The sequence below is a fragment of the Micrasema longulum genome, unplaced genomic scaffold (assembly GCF_059751315.1).
Source record: "Micrasema longulum isolate JH-2025_06_02 unplaced genomic scaffold, ASM5975131v1 h1tg001280l, whole genome shotgun sequence".
Taxonomy (NCBI): Eukaryota; Metazoa; Arthropoda; class Insecta; order Trichoptera; family Brachycentridae; genus Micrasema; species Micrasema longulum.
This window is the reverse complement of record NW_028278467.1, coordinates 46,147-68,854: the sequence shown is the minus strand read 5'-3', so window position 1 is coordinate 68,854 and position 22,708 is coordinate 46,147. Positions and strand designations below refer to the sequence as shown.

General features: G+C 31.4%; 1 protein-coding gene across 1 annotated transcript in view; it reads right to left on the bottom strand.

The window, feature by feature from the left end:
• Window positions 1-22,465, bottom strand: part of LOC148276094 (organic cation transporter protein) — a 34,019-nt gene extending 11,554 nt beyond the window's left edge. The window contains exon 1 of the mRNA XM_088234769.1: window positions 22,283-22,465. Within this exon, the coding sequence (XP_088090895.1) occupies window positions 22,283-22,325 (43 nt within the window). The 5' untranslated portion in view covers window positions 22,326-22,465. The remainder of the gene's footprint in view (window positions 1-22,282) is intronic.
• Window positions 22,466-22,708: the final 243 nt, after the last annotated feature.

Sequence of the window (22,708 nt, the reverse complement as noted above, 5' to 3'; positions counted from 1 at the left end):
AATGAAAGAGAAAATGTCATTTTTCGTATCCGATGCATAAAAAAAACAACTGCATTAATTTAAGTTGTAGCAGTTAAGTACAAACTGAAAAAAAACTAATTTATTTCAAATCGAGTGGCAATGTTAAATCGAATGATTTTTTTGCGATAGCGTCAATTTGATAATAATGAATTATCAGATATTTGATAAATGACAAGTCCTTTAATCACATTTATAAGAAGGTAAGATCTGTAGGTGTTGTTAAGCAGTTGACAGATAGATAATAATATATGTACCTTAAAGGATAAACCACGGAAGTCACACTGAACAAAATGTTCAGGAAACAAGATTTTGCGATTTCCAAAACAACATAACTTTTGAACCAAATAAGATAATTTCAATCCACAAAGATATTTCGAAGTAAAGAAATATTATTTTCATAATAATACATATTAAATTAGCGTATCTGAGAAAACTGATGTTTTAAACATTATTTATTATTATTATTTTTATTTCAACTTAAAAAAACATTTTTAGGGTGAAAGTGGACTTTGCTGTTTTATTTACGTATAAACTAGCTTATGGTGTAATTTCTGCATTTTTAACTTCAAAACGGCAAAAAGTGGACTCCCGTGTTTTATCCTCTAAGGTGCAGATATTGTATCACTTTATCTTACGTATCAAAGTATAGCTCGTCTTTTATTTCTATTATAATATATTATTAAGTATGTTTGATAAAAAACATATGTATTTGTGCTCAGACACAACACATGACTAACTAATTATAAGATGAACTTTCATCTGAAATTAGGAATAATTTATTTATTTTTGAATTATCTCATCGATCATTTTGGTTAACAGTTGAATTTTGAAAGCTTCCACATGACTAAAATAAAAGTTTACCAGAATATTCAGTTCATTTATTATAAAATATATAGGAAATCAACGAGGTTACACGTTTTGCTACGCCACAGGCGCAAGCGTTATTGTAGTATTGATTATTCCACAGTTGTAATAATTATTTTTACATATTACATTACATTTTTGTAACTTCATTTATAATATATTAGTCCTTTTCTCGCCATTTTGATATGCTTAATTGAACTAATGGTGGATTGTACTTGTAATAGGGCAATCATTGGAATTTTTTATATTTTTTTATATTTGTAGTATGGAATATTTTGATATTTAGCCATGGCGAGTACTATTTTTTTTATCATACTTATAGCAAAAATGAAATAAATATTTTTTTAAATGGTAATATAATATTATACTTTCGTTTTTTGAATTTCCTACATCGCTCTTTCACTTACCAGGAAAGGCATTGCCATATTAATACACATAAACAAGCCCTGAGTCCTCAAAAATGATGACTTTTAATCTTAACTCATGCCAAACGCGTATTTATTTATTACTATACACGGCATGTAGTGCCTTTTACCTTATAAAAATACATATTTAATAGAATCTGAACACTTCGATACAATGTGAAAAAAAAAACAAAGAGTATTATGTTACCAAAACACAGCAGTTTAATATAAAGTACTATATGTAGATGAAAATAAACAAAATGTGCATACAAAAGTTAATTTTTAAAAAATAAAACGATTTTTTTCCTTTCAAAAAGGCACAAAATGTAGGTAGATATTCCAAATGCTCTCGCGGCCGTAGAAAACACTTTCATCTCGCGTATTTTTAATGTAAATACGCGAGATTAAAGTGTTTTCTACGGCCGCGAGAGCGGTTCAGAATAGCACCGCAGGTGTGACGTTTTGAATTGAAACCAAAATGCCAGCTTGTGCCATATAATTAAAAACCTTTCGGATAAACATTGTAAAATGGACTGTGTAACTTTTTCATTATCGTAAATATTTGTTCATGATTCATGAGTGATTAACAAAGCTTAGAACAATTCATATTTTTTTTTTTTTTTTTATTTTTTATTAACATACACGGCATAATTGCCTTTTACAAATTTATAATATAAACATATAAGGTTTGATATTTTTTAAACTACATATTTGCACTCAAAACTTAGGAACAATAATCAAGCCTAAAAATTATATAACATAATATTTAAGAAAAAAAAAGTTTAAATAAAACAAAAGTTTGAAATAAAAAGTATACGAGAACTTTAAAAATTAATATAAAAAGTAAATCAAATTTTAAACATAATAAGGTTTATAATAAAAATATATATAAAAACAGAAAATCATATATGAAGTAACTACATTAAATATGATTACTACTCATCTTTGAAAAAGTTTATAAGGTTTGTTCTATAAGAACAATACCCCACATTAAATATATCCGATATGTGGGAACAACTATTGCCGAGTTCATGAAGTTGGCTTAATACGGCATTACAATTATACACTGTGCGTGAGTTGTTACTGCAAAACGGTGGCACCCGCCTAGTTATCCTTCCAGGCACCCTGAAGTTGACGTGTGACAAAAGTTCTGGGCAATCCCATATAGAATGCACAATTTTATACAAATTTAACAGGTCTATAATTTTTCTTCTATCGTTAAGTTTAAGCAAATTTAATGTTTTTAATAAAAAATCGTAATTTAAAAATTCATGACTAATTCCAAGTTTAAAATTTATGTATCTTAAGAATTTTTTTTGGACCCTTTCCAGAGAATTTTGATGACAATTGTAGTAAGGAGTCCAAATTGTCGAGTTGTACTCTAACTGACTTCTCACTAAAGAAGTATACATCAACTTCAAAGTGCCTATGTTTTTGAATTCATTAGTCACACGTAACACGAATCCCAACATTTTCAGAGATTTACTAGTTATGTTGTTAATGTGACTAATGAAGGATAATTTTTGGTCGAAAATGACGCCTAAGTCGCGCACCTCAGAAGTTGAGATTAATTGAGTATTTCCCATCAGATAATCGAATAATATGTGATTTTTTATTCTAAAAAATCTCATTACCTGGCATTTTTTAATATTCAATTGCAGTTTATTAGCAGAGCACCACTGAAACATTTTATCTAAATTACGCTGCAGAATATTACAATCATTTACAGTATTGATTATTTTAAAAATCTTCATGTCATCGGCAAACAGCAATATCTCCACATCATCAAATACATCCATTACATCATTAATAAAGATGATGAAAAGTATTGGGCCCAAATGGGAGCCCTGTGGAACTCCACTAGTAGCACAGAAAGTTTGGGACAAAGTGTCACAAATTTTTACCGTTAATGTTCTATCAGTCAAGTAGCTTTGAAACCATTTAATCATAGGACCACTTATTCCTAGTTTAGATAGTTTGGCGATAAGAATTTTTAAACACACTTTGTCAAAGGCCTTACTAAAATCAGTGTAAATAGAGTCTACTTGTTTTCTTAATGTAAATGAATTAGTTATGACATTTTCGTATAATATTAAATTAGTTAGCGTAGATCTAGCAGACATAAATCCATGCTGAGAAGTGGTTATTATATGCTTTAAGTTAGTTGATGCAAGTAATTTATATAAAATAATTTTTTCAAAGAGTTTGGGGATGGCAGATAATATACATATTGGGCGATAATTAGTTATGTCACTCCTATCACCACTCTTAAAAATTGGAGTAAGGAAACTGGATTTCCATACAATAGGAAAGTGTCCCTCAGACAAGGATTTATTGAAGATTATATACAAAGGATACACAAGATAATCAACACATTTTTTCAAAAACATAGATGGAATTTTATCAGGGCCACAACTGCATTTAGATTCAAGTTGTATGATGCTGTTTTTAATGTCTTTTAATTGAATATTAAGAATAGATAAATCTAGGTTAGAATTACTATTTAATTCGCGTAAACAAGTATTCTCTGAATTATTGTCATAAACACTAATATATTTCATTTTTTGTAAACGTCAAACTGTGCCTAGCGGCACAATTTCGAAGCTATTCTTAGTTACAGGGGTGCGCTGATATGAATACGTTTTAAAAATACAATTAACGTCAGTTAATATATTATTTTTACATTCCCCAAAATCCAGTGAAAAGTAATGGGTCAAAATCATAAGGAATTTAAGGTAAGAAAGAATCTTAATGGAATTTGCCAAAAACATATGTTGATTGTTAGTGTTGATATAAAAAAAAATGTACCAAAACGAGTACCATCTAATTTTTTGTAGCATATGCATGATCGTTGAATGCAGCCCTGGTATGGATAAACTTAGTCACTATAACGTTTTCGTGTCCCTACTTTTAAAAATATTTTACAATATAGGGCGCGTCTATGTATTAATGATGTACCATCGTTACTGGAACAAGTGGCATTCAATGTTCCGGTCCGCCGGTTGCGAAAAATTAATGTGCTGTTCCTTGATCAGCACAGCGCAAACTATGACTTGCATGCACCAATGTCCCGATTGTGTCGCATTGTAAACTCGAGACAAGATCTGTTTTTGGTGCAAGTCTTTCTAGATTTAAAGAATCATTAATATAGACCAGGGCCCCGATTAGAATGGGAAGTTAACAGTGTTATCTTCGACTGTCTATAAAGAAAAACCGATATTTGTGCACGAAAATGAGTATATTTGTATGGACATTTAAAGTATCTTCGTCGGTAACCTTTAATTGAACATGTTTAGAAGAAAAAAATGAAGGCATATTCTGCTTTTCATACAGAAAACTTAATTTACTTTGTAGACTGATTTAAGCTGTGAGCAACTCGATAAACTTGAACGACCTCAGAATACATGCAAAAGGTACATTTTCGGTCTTGGGAAATATGACCACATTTCTGATTATCGTAGGCAACTCGAATGGCTCAAAATTAGACAGCGGAGAGACTATCACTCCCTCTCACTTCTGTTCAATGCACTTCACAGTCCTAACGCTCCTATATACCTGCGTGAAAAATTTCAACGCTTATCAGTTCATGGTTTACCCCTTCGTTCTAATTCTCAAGGCACTCTCTTAATACCCATCCACAATTCCTCTTTCTTCGCTAACTCATATAGTGTCCATGCGGCTCGACTGTGGAATCATCTCCCATCCATCATCAAATATGTTACTACATTATCTCTGTTTAAATCACGTCTGAAGAAACATCTCCTTTCTCTTCCTTAATCTCTCCTCCTTTCCTTTTTCCACTTTCCTCTTTTTTCCTTTTTCCCATTGAGTAATAGTTTCGATTTAAGGTAATTTAAAAACAAATACGTTTATTTCTATTTTTATATATCTTTAGCTTTTTATTTATTATTTTTTTCTATTGAATATGTTCTGTGACTTGAATTATAAAAATAGAACTTTTATTTTATTGGTTGATTGGAAGAAATTGCCATTTGGCAATAAGCCCGCCAATGTACAAATAACATTATGTACAAAAAGTTAGATAAATAAATAGACAAAATTGAAGATAAATGTTAACTTCCCATTGTAATCGGGCACTGATCTTGATTTGAGGTAGTAATTATTATTTACGTTTTGCCCTAGCTTTAATTTTCTTAGTTGAATTTTATTTTAATTGTACCTGTATATATTTTAAATAAATGTATTTAACATTGTTAAATGAACTTAATAAGTCCGTAAATAAATAAAATATTTATTTATTTATTTATTATTATTTTGCACCACAACAGGCCAGGAGGCCTAATTACAGTGGTGATTTACATCACGAACACCCAGGCTTCAGAAAAATCACAATTTATTTTTTGTGTTCTCGGGAATCGAACCCGGAACCTTCCGTGTGTAGGTCAAGCGTCTTGACCACTACACCACGGAGGCTGCCATGTATATGTCATTGACCTATTGAGACTTGTTTCCCCTAAAAAAAATATTTGATATGAATATTTGGCATTAATATTTTCGAAGCTAGACAGGGGTGGAATACAAGAAATATTGTTTATTGGTTATTAATTATTTTTTTCCTTTTATAAATTGATTAGATTGATTTATTGGATCCACTTGTAGTATTTAGTAAACATGAAAAAATAAAATCGGAATGAATTCATTCGTTACGTAAACCTCGACGAAGAAGATTGTTTGCTTTGAAACCGGTAGGTGAAAAAAAAATTGTGATTAAAAATAAAACTAGAACTGTTTTATTTATTTCATTTAAATAATCGTTTTAATTCCTTAGAAAAAAATATTTGGGAAACAAAACTGCCAAATCCTAAAATAATACTAATTAGGTACCTATGTGAGTTTTTAATTGATACCAATTAGTGTTCAAATATACATACTTAAGTATTAGATAATATTGCAAAAATACTTGATTTATAATACAAAACAAAACTAGTCCAAACGAGTTGTGTCAGTTTTTAATAAACTCTAACATTGAGTAATTTAGTTAATAAATAGTTATTACAACTGCTTACTGCTTATCACGGAGTATGTATTATGTAATGCGCATTCATCAAAACATTATTAATATGAATTGACTGTATTGGGGTTATTTTTATTATTTATTTATGTATACGTCCTATGGACTTTTACATTTATTAGTAATACATTCAAATGCAGCAGTATAACGTAAGTATATACATGAAGTCAAAAGTAAGAATAACATAAGAAAGACTCAAATGAACAAAAGTAAGTTAAAATAAGGTAATGTACCCACATTGGTATATGAGTATACAGTTAGATATTAAATACATTTAAATATATAAACATACACACATACATACACAGGCATATGCATACATACATATACATATACATATATACTCACAAATACACATTAATTTATAGCCTTTAGAATATATAACCCATAATTATATTATTATAAAGACAGACAAAATATATAAATTTTACCATAAGTACTTACGTGAGCCGGTGGCGGTGTAGTCTAGGTATTGGTGAATTGAAATAATAATTATGACTGCCAGGGCTGGTATTCCAAACGCTCGCGTATTATCTCGTGTATTAACATACAAAATACACGAGAAAAACTCTTTTCTCGTAATGTGACAAAAATATATTATTTATTTATCTGTTATATATATACGGCCTAAGCAAGAAACTGAACAAAAAGAAAATTTTATGTTTGAAAACTTGGTAGATAACTAAATGAACATTCACTGTTTAGTATAATATGTATTAATTGCAGGACTAAACATAAAATAATTATAATACAGACTACGGAGTGATGTAGTGTTTTACAGAAAACCCAAATATTCCGTGGCTTGGCTCCATAGTAACCAGATACCCATTTTGTCGTCTGTGAGTATTTATAGATCACATCGACCCACTTTACGTAAACACCATCTAATTATTACGTTTTCTACATACTATGCATAGACATATGTCTAAATGCTAAAAATATGACAGTTTTCGTTATTAATTACTATGACTATTAAAAGAACTCGAATTTAGCAGAAATAGTTGAGAATAATGAAAATGTCTCTCTCATCTACCGCCATGTTTTCATCACCCGTCAAACACATTTTCCCGCCCATTGCATAAGAGATGCCACACTTTAAATAATGTTTATCGAGATTTCGATTACCTATCGACTATGTACGATCGAGTATGTTCTATTATGTTGAGCATAAAGACATTTTTGATTTATTTTTAAAACAGTGTGTATATATAAAACGTTGGTCATTTTCCTATCTGCGACCAGTTGTCCTTAGGCCACTGTATTAACACTCCGATTTCAACGAATGTAGATCGTTTTTCTTTCATTGAAGGTAAAATAAAAAGTTTTACTCTTCAGTAGCTCAATCACAAATAACTATCGACGTGCTTTGTTTTTTTGTTGATTTGTGTGGTACAGTACAGTTATCTAATCATATAGTATACTATAACATGCTTTTTAATGCGGGGTCGTAGATTTTTTCGACGCAACGTTGTCAAAAAACAGTTTTCATTCTAAAATTAATGAATGGTTTATGATAAACAGTATGTACTAATGCAATACCTTATGCACTATTTAATTTGAATAAGGAAGTGATTGTAAAAATAGGTATAACAAATCATCATAGAGATAAATCGTAGCTCAATCACAAATAACTATCGACGTGCTTAAAAACATGCTAAGCATTTGAGTGATCACAATGAACAATAATGAACATGCTTAAGTTATCGCAGTCATAAGTCAACGCGTGTGTAATCTCTAAGTCAACGCTCGTGTCGGTTTGATTTTTGTTTTCCTCTTAAACAAATACAGTTCATTAGCGAAAAATCTACGTTTACCAAAAAAAATTATACAATAAGTATATTGCATTTGCAAAATAGTAAGGAGTATCGAATACAAAAAAGTGAAAAATAAATTACAATTACTATGGCGACTGCTTTTCTTGACATTTAGCTTGCCAACCGCCAGCTAAATGCAAAAAAATAGCATAACAAATAATAAATAAATAAAAATAGCAGTTTTGTAATATTTTCCATATTTTTACCGGTGAAATTCAAATATGCGATTGCGCAGCAGGATCATACGTCGCAAAACGTAAATATTTTGACGTTTAATATTAGGTGTTCACGGATGTTGCATTGTGATCGCGAATATGATAAACAACCATAGCAAGAAATTGTTTTCACGTCGCTTATCAGCACGTCGATAGTTATTTGTGATTGAGCTACAGGTGTCAGGCCAGGAACAATAAAACATCTGCAGTGTAGAACAACCTCGAATCGAACCAAGGACCTTAAGAATGGTACGCAAATGCTCCAATCACTAAACGAGGTGGACTTATTTCTACTCGATTATATTTTTAAGGATTTTTACTTGAGAGTACACAGATCTGTATTCTTCACCCGCCTGGGTACAGACCATGCTTGAGGACCCGGGTTTGATTCCTGGTAAGGTCTACGTGAAATATTTGTTTTTAAGGTGGTTTAACACTGCAATGTTTTATAGTTCCTGGATTGGCACGATGGTAAGACTGATCTCCTTGCTTCAAGTAACAGATGATCAAGATTTGGTTTACCAATGCAGTGCCCGTGCACCACCTGGTGTGGATAAGTGTATTATGATGAAATATTGTACATGGCACTAGTAAAAAATAAATAATATTTTCAAGCCTGGTTATTTTGTATTGCGCTTATTCGACGTATTGTAAAAAAATGTAAAAAATAGATTTTAATATCTAAAATATTTTTACTACGAAGCCGTATTTTTTATTAGGGAATTCTTATCTGTGTTGATAAGGATAAATCAGAAGCAAAAGATAAACGTGTGAAAACTTTACAGCCATTTACAAAGATGATTTTATTATTTTACGATGCGTAACAACGCGTTCTTAAAATAGTAGAAAAATATTCTCTTCTGTGAGAAAAGCATTGTTGTCAGTTGGAGGAAAATGCTTGCATAATTTTTAAATGATCAAAAATGCAAATTTGTATTTGATTAGAGAAGCAATCTTGGTAGATATTCATAAGGGAAACGGCAATTGAAAAAAAAACAGAATTCTAGAAGCAGGTACATATTACACATGAAATAGTTAAAATTTAACGTAGTTGCGCAGAAAGCAGCCAGCCAAAGAAAAGTGAAACTGAGATAATAGCACCTTCGTGAAAAGAGTGAATAATCAAATCTTCACGACAGTTAGAATGTTTTTGAACAAATAGTAAACAATGAATATATTAGTTTTTTTTAAATATCACAAACAAGATTCTTATTATGCATTTGACCAATTTTAATAATTTTCAAAGTACCGTTAGATTTTTCTAGTGCTGTGGGTGTTTTCTGCAAATTAAGATATCGCGTTTTTGTGATCGACACTAATTTTTAGAAGGTGATTAGACATTACAGTTTTTTGTATGAAAGCGGTCTGGCTGTTTTAGCAGAACATAGAATTGACCTTACTGCACCCGATAACACCAATGTATCATTTTTTTCAAAATTGTGGACTGGCTGCTTTCTGCATAATTACGTTCAATTGATATAAGATGGTTAATGATTTAAATGATCAAAGATTGACCAAAACTTTAAAAAACCCCAGTTATTTAGTAGATATAAGAAAATATCTAATTCCCGAAAGTATTATTTGACTAGCATCATCATTCCAGTGGTGCATATAGAACCACATTTGTAAACCAAATGCAGCGTATTTATATAATCTGTTACATGAAGGTAAGGTAATCAGTATTACGCTTGAGATGCCTATACAGGAACAATAAAATATTGCCGTTAAAACAACCCTGAAAAGAAATATTTTGCGTCCACCCTACCAGAAACCGAATCCAGGACCTCAAGAATGGTAGGCGTTTGCGCCATCCACTACACAACGAGGTGGACTTATCTCCACTACATTTCTGTATTCAGGATTTTTACCTGAGGACCAAAAACACTCGTCCAGGGTTCTGGTTCTATTTCACACACAGAACTGTATTCTTTATCCGCCTGGACATGGGCAAAATGATAAATTCCTACCTTCATTTATATAAACTAGGTTGTCCAAATGTTTGTTATAAGGAATCTAGGAACATACAGGGTCTATTATCTGTCATTAGCCGGTTCGAATGACGTCACTATAAAATTTCAGTCGTTTACTATTTTGCGTTGAGATTTAAGTTTACTATCTGAATATTTTGAGTGGATAATAATAAATTTAATCGCTCTAAACAACAAAAAAATACATTGCATTGTAGGGTTCAAACGGACAAAATTTATAATGAGGAACTTCAGCCCTACGGGAAATTGGATAAAAAAAATGTTTTCTTGCGCGGGGTAAAAATTAGAGCAATTAATTGAACACGGCAAAGTTTCTTGAAAAGGTACGAGAAATTATTAAAAAAAAATAAAAACGCACTACTTTGAACGATGTCACTGGTTCATACGAATCAACCTTTGATATGAGAGCTATGGAAGATTTCCAGTCTGCTTGCAGTTTCTGGACCAATGGGAAGAACTGAATGAGAATAAGCGGAAATTAACCTCTGACGTCACACGCAGTTATTTTAGAAACACAAAATTTTTTTAAAAATGTAGCGCTGATAATACGATATATAAAAAGAAAAAAAAAATTTTTGGCTAAATTTAATCGTCTTTTAACAATTAAAAAAAAAAAAAAACCACTGAACTTCTTTTTTGTCTGAGATTCCCACTAACCGAGGCCCTAAGGGAATATTATTTGACGCCCGGGGGGACGCTTAAATGAGACCCGAAGGGTCGAATTTCCTAGCATGTATCAGTAAACGAATATCGACTAAATCATTAAATATTCTGTCCCCACTCCATAGTCGTTTGTAATTGGCTAATTTGGCTAATGTCGAGGGTTATCAAAACAAAATGATTTCTAAAGCAGATGATAATAGTTAATAGTGCGAGACCACAAAAAATAATTATAATAATTTATACAACAAAATACGTTCCATAAAGTAAATATTATTTATTGTTGTACGTAACATATTTATCTATGCCCATATAAACATTAAACAAATTGTCTAGTTGTACATGTATAGTTGTATAATAACGTTTGAAATGTTATAATTTATTATATGAATTAGAAGTATTACGAGAAAGTTATTTTTTTGTAAATAAAAAAGTAGTTCGTATTATTTTGAAGGCGCTAGGTTTGTTTTAAAATCCACGCTGGAATAAGGTACAAAAAACGACGATTTATTTTTTTATCTCCTTGGTTTGTTAGATTATATTGTCATAACGCGCGTGTACGATTGACAAACAACCTTCAAACCTGAACCAACATATAATAGGCGATGAAATGGCATGCGTCCTTTTTCTTTTCCACATTCGCATCTAAGTGGACCATGTGGACATCACCAGACGCCTACAGAAGACTTTATCGTCAGCCAGCACTCTCTCTTCCTCACACGTCAATCTCGCGCCCCTAAGTTCCGCCGAATAAAGCCGAAAAATCGTCATCGACGGCCTCCCTGGACGGCGAGAACCAGCAGGTGAGAAGAAAAGGCAACTAGAGGCATCAGCATCACGTGGCCAAGCCAGGTCCACCACCGCACCCTCAAGACGTTAGATATAGGAGGCTGCTGCATCCGTTCTCGGACTTAAATGTTGGAAATGAAACCGAACCACCTTATGGGTACCTAATATTTTCTTCAAACAAGTACTCTCAAAACTCAGAAAATTGCTGTTAGACATGTGTTAAACTTGAAATAATTTTACTTCTTTTTTCGAACGTTTTGACTTTCACAATACAATTAAAAGCTCATTATGTTATCCTGTCCGAGGAAAAATTTTAAAAATCTGATTTCGTAAAGATATAAAAATAAAACATCCTTATTTTCCATTGCAGAAATTAGAACTTTTTACTTCGCCTTAAAGCAATGGTTTAAAAATGAACATTGATAATAATTATGTGCTAAACAATTCGTAAACTTGATAAGACAATAATTTATATTTTTATAAACTAAGGTCAGCGTGTACTCGCCACTAAACTTGCCACTGTTTGTCGACAATAGCCACATAAAACATTATCTAATTGGATGATAAGAGAAGATATGTTTTTAATGTTTTAGTGTCTCTCTTTAATAAAATATTGTCTTTGGATATAATGCTTAGTAATCATAGCGAAATTATGTAGAAAAACGAGAACAACGGCAGGTTAGTATATGATGTTTCACGTTTCATGTCAATGAAATCAGAAATGTCAGAAAAATCAATATATTATCATAGAACAACCCGAGAAGTGCGTCTGTAGAAAAAATATACTTTTACTTGTTATTATTTTTTAATATTTATTATATATACGGCCTAAGCCAATTTCATCAGTTACACGAAGAAACATAAATGCAAGAAACGAGAAAAAGAAATAAAACAAAAAGAACATAAAACTATTAAGCAAAGACAAACAAGGGCAAAACAATAATTGTATACAATATATTCATAAAAACGAAAGACCCAAGACTTCGAGCTAATTCATGCCAATCCAACTTCATCCCTCATTTTACTATTAACGAACTAGGAACTTGGTGATCTGGCAATTAGCACTTTTTAAAGTAATTTTTTAAAACAATATACATCCATACTTAAGAAATAACTAAAATATCCCTTCGGATCGGTTGTAGTTAAATTAAGTCTAATTTATGTAAAAATATATGAAAATTAATTAAGTTAATTAAAGGTGCTTAGTGCCTAGTGCCTACCTCGATAATACTCGTATTATTATTACCTTCTGAGCCCCTGTGTGAATTATCGTAGTAACGCCGTTTTTTAACAAACCTGTTCAAATTACACGCCATGTACCCTGCATGGTCACCAAAAAAGATTTTATATGTCATCTCAGTCTTACATGGATCATTATGTTGATTTTTTTTATAATGGAAGCAACACTACAAATCTAATTTAAATTTACTCAAAGTTCCAAATGTACAAAATACCTAAGAAAATACCACACATGCTGTCCTTTTACCAAGGCAAGCAGTGCTGATTGAATAAATAACAATTACAGTTTTGTGCAAAACCTAATAGAATCTATCCCGATGAACTCAGGAGTGAATATGATCCATACTAAAATTATTACATCATGGAAGAACAGCTTTAGGATAACGCTTTAGGTTTAATTATGAAATAATCATTATTATCATCATTCCCTTTCCGCTCCTTATGATGCATAAAGCACTGCATTGGTAAACCAATCGCAGCGTATCTTGATCATTTTTGTAACACGAAGATGATCAATCTTACGCTTCAGGTGCCAGTCCGGGGACTATGAAATATTCTAGTGTAAAAACGTAAAGAAATAATAGTGTTATTTAAATTATTTTTTTTTGTTTATTTTTTATTTAAATATTATAAATAAAGTGATTTAATCAAATAAATAAATCAACCGTGTAGTACATTACTCAAAATATATTTGTGTATTTAAATTTATTAAAATTTCCACAGGAATTTTCTCACATCAATCAACTGAAATGTTTAACAGTCATTATCTAAGAACGAATTCTTTATAACTCGTTGGTGCGAAGTAGACTCGAGAGTGGCTCGATGATTTGGGGACCGTGTGAGTCGAAGTACTCTCTTATGGTGGAGAGGATTCAGAAGATATTTCTTCGGTTTCTCTACATGAGGGAGTGCGGATATTATCCATGGCTTTATCCCACTGAGTTCCTCCAGGGTATGCTTGGCTACAGCAGTTTGAATACGAGAAGGAATGTGTATTTAACAACGCACTTCTTTTGATTGTTGCGCGATATTATTGACAACCCTTAAATTATGCGGAGCATTAGCTTTTATGTTCCTGATAATTATCTTAGACAGCGTCAGCATACACTGTTTCACATGCCAATGGTTATGCCTGTTGGAAGAGCTATCTCTATGTTGAACAATATCACTTTGGACATTGTCATTTTTCACGTCTCTGAGGGAGTTTTTCGTTACAAGATTCTCTTACTTTTTTAACATATTATTCTTTAAATATATTGTATATTAATGTGTTTTTTTTATATATACTTAATTTTACCTAATTATTTTAATTATTTCTATATGTATGAATTAAGATATTCCATTTTGTAATGTACATATATATGAATAAATAAATATATTGAAAATTGAAACGTACTTTTTGACATAACGCCATTATTCTTTACTCCACGCGGGCTCAATTTGTGGTAAATATTTTTATTTATAAGCTTATTTGATGTGTAAGGCCTATAATTTCGGTAACAGACGTAATTTAAAAATAAATATTTGTCTTTATATAATGATTTTTATTTTAGTACGTAAAATTTTATTTTGGCCTGTATGTTTTTTGATTGACATGAAGATATTGCTTTTAGCAATGAGCCCGCCAAAATGCATACATTTTTGTACTTGAAATTTTAAATAAATAAACAAAATATAATTTTTTAGGGCAAAACTTGTTTTCTCACAAACTCAGGCTGTTTCTGAATTACAAATATTTATTTTTACAATTGTTTATGGACTTGGACCACTGTTCTTCCATGTCCCTCGTATCTTGAATCACTTGTCACTTACTAATCAAACTTAACGAGAATGCATGAATACATTTGACTTGGCAATAGGCTAATGGCGAGGCGCGTTGAACTATTAATATTATGAATGTATGCTGGAATTAATTCACGGACTTTGGACGAAGTGTACTGGTACTGGACTGGTACTGGACTGATGCAAGTAATTGGAATATTGTGCCTGTAAGACAAACCTTTAAACAATATACGATCCGGCTCTTCATCATGCGTTTATGCATCCAACAATATAAGCGGAATACCTACAGAATGCAAAACGCAACTAGCCAATCCTTTATATTTTATTAGTCTTCTCAAATTTAGAACTATTAACAATAAGTGTAGAACTATAAACTAAGATGTACTAATATGATTTAAATTATTTATTAACAATTCTTGATGGAATTTCATTGTAATGCACCCACACTGAGATAATATTTAGTTTTATATAAATTATCCTTACACTGTATAATATTCAGCAGTCTAAAGATGTCCATTTTTTTTTATTTGAAATTTATTTACTAACCCTTACGGACATATAATTGAGAATAGTCTAGAAACCGCATACGCACATCAAACAGAAGGCGACTCAACTACTCATAAATGAGTAGGTTTACGTTTTGACCAATTAGTTTCTTTGTAGACGTCGCTCAGTACGCAACTCCTGATTTGAATTCAACTATGCCGTGTTGTGTCCTTTTAAAGTTTAGAAATACTACTAGGATCTTAATGAAACAGGATGCAATAATATTTCATCTGTAATTTGCAAATGAATGTGTATATAACAAATGCATTACTTAAAAAATGAATTATTTTTCCATCTGTCAGATTATCGAAGAAACAAAATGGAAATTTTGTTAGTGTTGCCAGGGTAGAATTTTTTTTTACCCTACTTTGCTCATCTAATAAAATAACTTATGAAAATTAGACCTCGGATTAAACAACGCCATGGGGAACATTTGAACGACATTATCTTTAAAACATCAAATATTATTTAACATGATGTAAAAATATCCGTTTTATATCAAATAAAATTTTAAGTTCATTAATTCAATTACTCTTATTAAATGACCCTTTACTTATCTACTCTGTTGTGTCAATCAATGTTTCCGAGTGCACAATAAAATTTTAGAGAAATTAACAGATTACTTTTTTTATTTACCTTACATTTGTGTTATGATTTTTTTTCCATCGAGCAACATTACCCGGCGACTTCACAAACACGCGCGGCGAGAGTAAGCCGGAGTGGGGGAATTATTGGACACAGTCAGATATATTCAAATATGATTCTACGCTCCTTCTGGACTATTCTTAATTCTATGCTTACGGATTATTACATACATTTTACAGAAATAATATATCATTTTTTATTTATACTCTGTTGTTGATAATTATATTTTTAACGCTTTTTGAAAAGTTTGTTTGAGTCTTTTGTTGAGTTTTGTCTGGTAGTTTGTTGTATAATTTCAGTCCCTGATTTATTAGTCTCGATTGTCCTTGTCTTGTTTTGGAATGTTGAATGCGATATTCATCTGATATTTTTGTATTATGTCCATGTTTAATATAATTTTTTCCAGTTTTAGTTCTCTGTCTACAATAATATTAGTGGCTAACTTATAAATAAATTTTAAAGATTCTTGTTGAAAAAGTTCATTCACATTTAATTGCTCAGTTTAAAAAAAAAGTTCTTTCGTTGGTGTTAGATAAGGGAGATCATATACGCTTCAATATTTATTTTCCTATCGTAGTCTGTTTATATCATTTTGGTTTCTTGTTCCCCATAGTTGTTGCATATAACATATTTTAGATTTGAAAGAGGGTGAAAGCGCTCATCGGTCAAACAAATGAGTGGAAGTGTACCAAGTAGTTTTAAATTAATTATTTATATGTAAATATAAGTTATTACATCATTAAGATGTACTTTTTACATACTATTATTACAAGAATGTATTTTTACACATTACAATTCTCTCGTGAAATGTAGAACTCGTAGGTTTTAGACGAGGAACTTTCGGATTTTGCCAGTTTATCCTTGGCGTTAGTATTATTCTTGAGTTATCACCAATAAAATTGCAGTGGTTGGATTTGTTTAGAGGATATAGCTAGCCAAAAGTAACAGTGAGATATCTCTGAAGAACTGAAATAATCGGACTTTACGGTGTGCGAAGTATCTGGCTAAAATAAATTATTGTAAGTACATTATGAATATATTTTCGCTTATGTTAATTATTTAACTTAAATATTTTATTTTATTTTTTGAAAACTTTAATCTATTTAATTAAAACATATCTGAATGTGTATCTCAAATCGGAAATTTAATTTCGGGTGCATCATACTGTTGCTTTGGCAGAGAATTTTGATGAATGGGTATTTGAACATTATTTTTCTGACACTCTTTCGCAAATGTCTCCTCGATACTATGCGAAAAAGACAACTGCACGTCGGTCCGCACCCCAAAACTAAACCGATTTTGCTGGTTTTTAAAGAAAAAGTATCAAAATGAAATTTTTCGTGTCGGTACCTATTGCGTTTTTTAAAAACAGTTATCATATAAGCTTTTAACGGTTTTTGGATTGTTGTAGTTCCCATAATAAAGAGAGAAGAGAGAAAATACGGGAATACATTTGTATGAAAAAAAAGTCAGACCGCGTTTTCTTTTAAGGCGGCCTCCGTGGTGTAGTGGTCAAGATGCTTGACCCACGCACGGAAGGTTCTGGTGAGAACACAAAAAAATAAATTAGATTTTTCTCAAGCCTGAGTGTTCTGTGATGTGATTCACCACCGTTATTGGCCCTCCTGGCCTGTTGTGGTGCAAAAAAGACCCTCGAAAGGGAAATTTGGTGAATAACACGATATTAATGATATTGAAACATAAATATAAGAGTGATGCACACAAATATGGACTCCTCCAGTTGCCTACTGGAATGAGGATTCATTATAATAATGATGATTTCAAAGGTTTAAGAGCAGGAAGCATTGCTTTTACAAAATCTTAAAAATATTTGAGAGAAGGTATTATGAACATTTGCGAACTGGAGAATGCCAATATGGAAACATTGAGGGAATCCAGAAGCCTACCATCCGTTATCCACCTGCAGCTGTTATAAACCCTAGGGAATTCTCCGTCAGCTGCGTATAGAGGAAAGTTAACCAAGGACTTACATCAACTAAAGAACTTTTAAACAAACTAAGCAATTAAATTTAAGTAACTTAACTCTTTAAACTAGAATCCCTGAGAAAGTATATTTATGAAGTAATGTTTTAAATCTATAGCTTAAGTAATACATTTTGAATCTAGAAAAAAATGACTTAAAATTTATGCTAAAAATAATATATGGACATGTTAAATACTTAGGACTAACAATAGACAGACAATTGACATGAAAAATTCACATGCAAAGTGGCGACATTATCGAGTCTTTTTTAAAAAAAAATTTTTTTTCCAGAAACGGAAAAAATTCTAATGTATGAAGCCTATGCAAAAACTAAATAGTGTTAAATGCAACTATTATAAAGAACAGGAAATCAAAATGACATAAACAGACTACAAAGACAGCAAAATAAAATATTAATGTTAGTATATTATGACCTTTCCTATCCAACAGCAACAAGAGAACTCTTTAAACAAACTAAGCCATTAAATATTACTGAATTCTTACTAGAATCATTAAAATTTATTTATAAATTAGAGGCTCGTGTTATTGTAGACGAAGAACTGAAAGTTTGGAAGAACTGAAACATGGACACAATACGAGAATACCAGAAAAATATCATATACAACCATCTAAAACGAGGCAAGGACAGTCGACACTAATAAACTAAGGACTGAAATTATACAATTAACTACTGACAAAACTTAACAAAAGACTTTCCAAAAGAAAAAATATTTTTATCAACAACAGAGATATGCTTAGACTAAAAAAATATTTAATTTTTGTAAAATGAATGTAGGTACTAATTCCGCAAGGATTAATAAATAAATATTCAAATGAAAAAAACAGAAATATTATACATGCAGGTAATTTTTTTAAACATGTTTAAGTTCAGGTAACCAACGAAAATAATTAGAGTTTTACTATAAATAAACAAATTCACGCACTGAAAATTATATTTTACTTTATGGACAATATTGAAGATGACGTTAATTTTCCATTGTAATTAGGACCCTGGTTTGAAATGTGATTCGTGCCCTTGCAACTTGCGAGGGTTATTTGTATTTAACAAGACACTATTAGCAAGGAAATGTTAAAAACAAATAATAATACTTTGTAATATACCTACAAGAACTATAAATATGTATACTATATCAACTTATCAATGAAACGTTATCTTTTTTGTTATCACGACAGTTATCGTTTTTCAAAGCAGAGATAACCACAAATGATTATTGTAATGGGAACTTCTCCTAAACGGCTTAACCAATTTTTGTGCAGTTTTCAGCGGAATGTAAATCTTTGTGCTGTGTGTGTTCGTAGATATTTAAAAAATATGTAAATTTTCAATAGAATCTGTGAAAAAAAGTAAGAAGCGTAAATCTTTTTTTCATCGACTTACCAGGGTTCAATTCGACGAAAATGCACACAAAAAAAATGGAAGGATGTTATTTATTTAGTTTAAAAAAAGTTTGTTTTTAAATGTTTACAAACAACATTCGCTTTTTATGGATCACAATCAGCTTCTTTCTTTACATTCCTTATAAATTCTTCCCATTTATTACTTTTTATTGGATTTTTAGTAATGCTAAAATAATATTAACAACTGACATTAAATACATTTTTGAAAATCGCATTCATGAATTAAGTGCTTCCTCTGTTGTGAGGAAAGCCAAGTTTGACATTTGCAAAAATAATTCTAAATTCGAAAATGAGTTCTTTTATGTTTTGGAACTCAACCATAAGTATCTACCCAGATAACCTACATAAATTCAATATTTGATATTAATGTTTTTTGTTCTGGAATTTAATCATTAAAAAGTACCTAGGTACCAACTTATCGATGAAAAGTCTTTTTCCAAGGTAATAGCAGGCAAGCCAGCGTTCGGCCAGAACAACGTCTGTCGGGTCCGCTAGTGTATGATATAACCCTAAGAGGACTGCTGCTGGACATCAGCAATGGCGTTCATCAAACGCGAATCGTTGAACTGATTTCAGTTGATTATATTTTATTGACCCACCATTTATCAAATTGTATTTTTGGCACACAGGAGGTTTGAACATTTCGACAACATAGTCATCTTTATGTGAACATCTGGAAATTATTGACAGTAAGTCAACATTATGTTTTTAGGTTTGCAAGGTCAAAACGCCTAAAATCTTATTCATATTTAAAGCATTAACTTAATGGTCAAACATTTTACTAAATTTTATTAAATATTTGTATATAATCTCCTACCGACTTTCTTATGTCTACCGGTTTTGAGACATACTCGTCTCTTCGTCAGGACACCAATTAAAACTACATGCAAAACCCAATTTACACCTTCGCCATAGTTGTTGCACAAAAATATAAAACCAATATGCCAAGCTTTTAGTAGGCAACCCTTACATGCACTGATTAGGTTATGAGAATGTTTGATGTTGTGGGAGAAATAGTTTTGGAAAGGTATAGGGTGGCCATTACTATGGAACATCGTATAATGGGCTATATTGAAAGGTTGTTTAATCATTGATCAAAGCAGCATTATTTTTTAAGACCTTCCAAACGTAAAATATTTCAATACAATTTATTTTTAATCATTTATTATTTGTATGTAAGATTTTAACTCCCGTATCTTTATTAAAGTCATGATTCAAGTTGATTAGGTGATTCGCGAATTCGGAGGAATTGTTATTGCGAAGACAACTCAAATCTAAAATTTGACTACCCCCGACTAAATCAGACAGCACTGAACAAAATATCAAACATCTGTGCAACCAATGTTCACCAAAACATATGAAAATAACCGCATATTATGGATTTATATAATGCAAATGTTGTTCTTTTGGAGGGGTAGGATTGATACAAAAAATAGGTACATTTATTCTTCCCCCGCTACATCCTAAGATTTACGCAAAATAATATTTCTCACGCGTTAAAGCATATGGTTTTCAAGTGCTTTCTATAAACGATCCTTTTCAATAAAAATACATGATTTATGCATTTCGTAAGATGTTAACATTGGTCCCAGGGGCTTTACCAGATTGTTAAGTGCCAAATGCATCAGAACTCTGGGTATATTTCATCCTGTGGAGAACGTAATTTATACCACCAGGTAACTAAATGACAAAATGTACTGTAAGTACATAACAGCAGCACGCATTTCTTGATTTTGACGACAATGCTCGTCTAAGCCTTCATAATGCACGGATCTCGACATTTGTGCACCTATCATAAATAGTTTTACCACACATTCGCCTAACTGCTCGCATTTTGACAGGACTCTCCCTTCCATTCAGCCTACTTTGTACATAAGGGTGATATTATTTAGTAATTATTTTAGCTAAAATTGAATGCGTGCCCTCATGAATATCATCGGAACTAATAAATGTAATTGGTAGGTAACGAACTCAGAAAATTGATGTACTTGATAAAAATTTCACAAACATCTGCCTTTTTTCAATACCTACGCGATAAAGAAATACATTACGCATGTGTTTGGTGATAATGTTATATTTACTCGCGATCCAAAACAAATACTACACAAAATCAGAAAAAAACAAACGTATTTTATCAAACCCCGCACAGAGATGAATTATTTAAGATGATATACAACTTTATTTTTTCGACTCATCACTTTGTTTATATGACTCGGATGTTTAAAGATATTTTGAAAATATGTTATGATAAAATATAACGTCCATTACAACAACAACTTATTCTGAATCGAGCCAGGGAAAACATAGTAAATACTAAATAAATTACAACAGCAAAGAAAACTGAGAAACTATGTAAAACATAAACGTGTTGTTTAACAACTTTGTATAAATTAATTTACTTTTATCATTATAAGCAGCAAAAATATTAATACTTTTAAAATGTTTCTCTCATAACTAATAAATATCGTTTTACAATTAATTCCATTTTACAACTGAAGGTCGAGAAAATCTATAAAAAAGTTTTCCAATGAAGAGACAGTTTCTTGACGTAAAAAAAACAGTAAAAAAGTAGACACACGAAACGAAATAAATCGTACGTCACAAACACGTGGCCATTAAATACACTAAATAGTTTCCAGACGGTTTCAATTCCGATTAAACATTGTAATTATAAAGTAATAATTTTACTGAAGTTAAAGACTGCGCGTAGTCGAACGTTTCATACAATGCAAATTATGTAAATATAATTCATAATGCACGGAGAGAGACAGAAGAGGTATGCAAAAGCGAATACTGTACTTTCACTTCTAGACAAAAACATCGGCTAGTTTTACTACTTTGTAACGTATTAAACAAACTAAAAAAAAATATAATATTTACCTAGCTTCCCCATCAATTCCTCCAACGCGTGGTCTGAATCCATCTTTTTCAGATTAGCGAAGATGCTTTACTTAAAATGCGTGAAACTGGTTTTAACTTCACTTCGACAATGTAAATAACATAGTTAACTCGGTTACTACAGAACCAGACACAACCGGCCGAGCCGCAAATCGCGGCTGGAATGGCGGGGAAGCGAAGCTAACCAACAGTGATCACGTCCAGCGGTCAGTTTTTGCTCCACATTTTTGTAGAAACTTTCAAAATCTTAATGAGATGAATGCCCTTTCGGAAATTGGAAATAGCCAAAAGGTTTTAGTTCGTTTTTCTTTTGTGAGAGCTGAAAGATTTTCATCGCTCTCTGAAAGTTAGTTAAGCGTGTCTAAAATTATACCACTTAAGATCTTTAGTCCGTATTGATATTAGGAA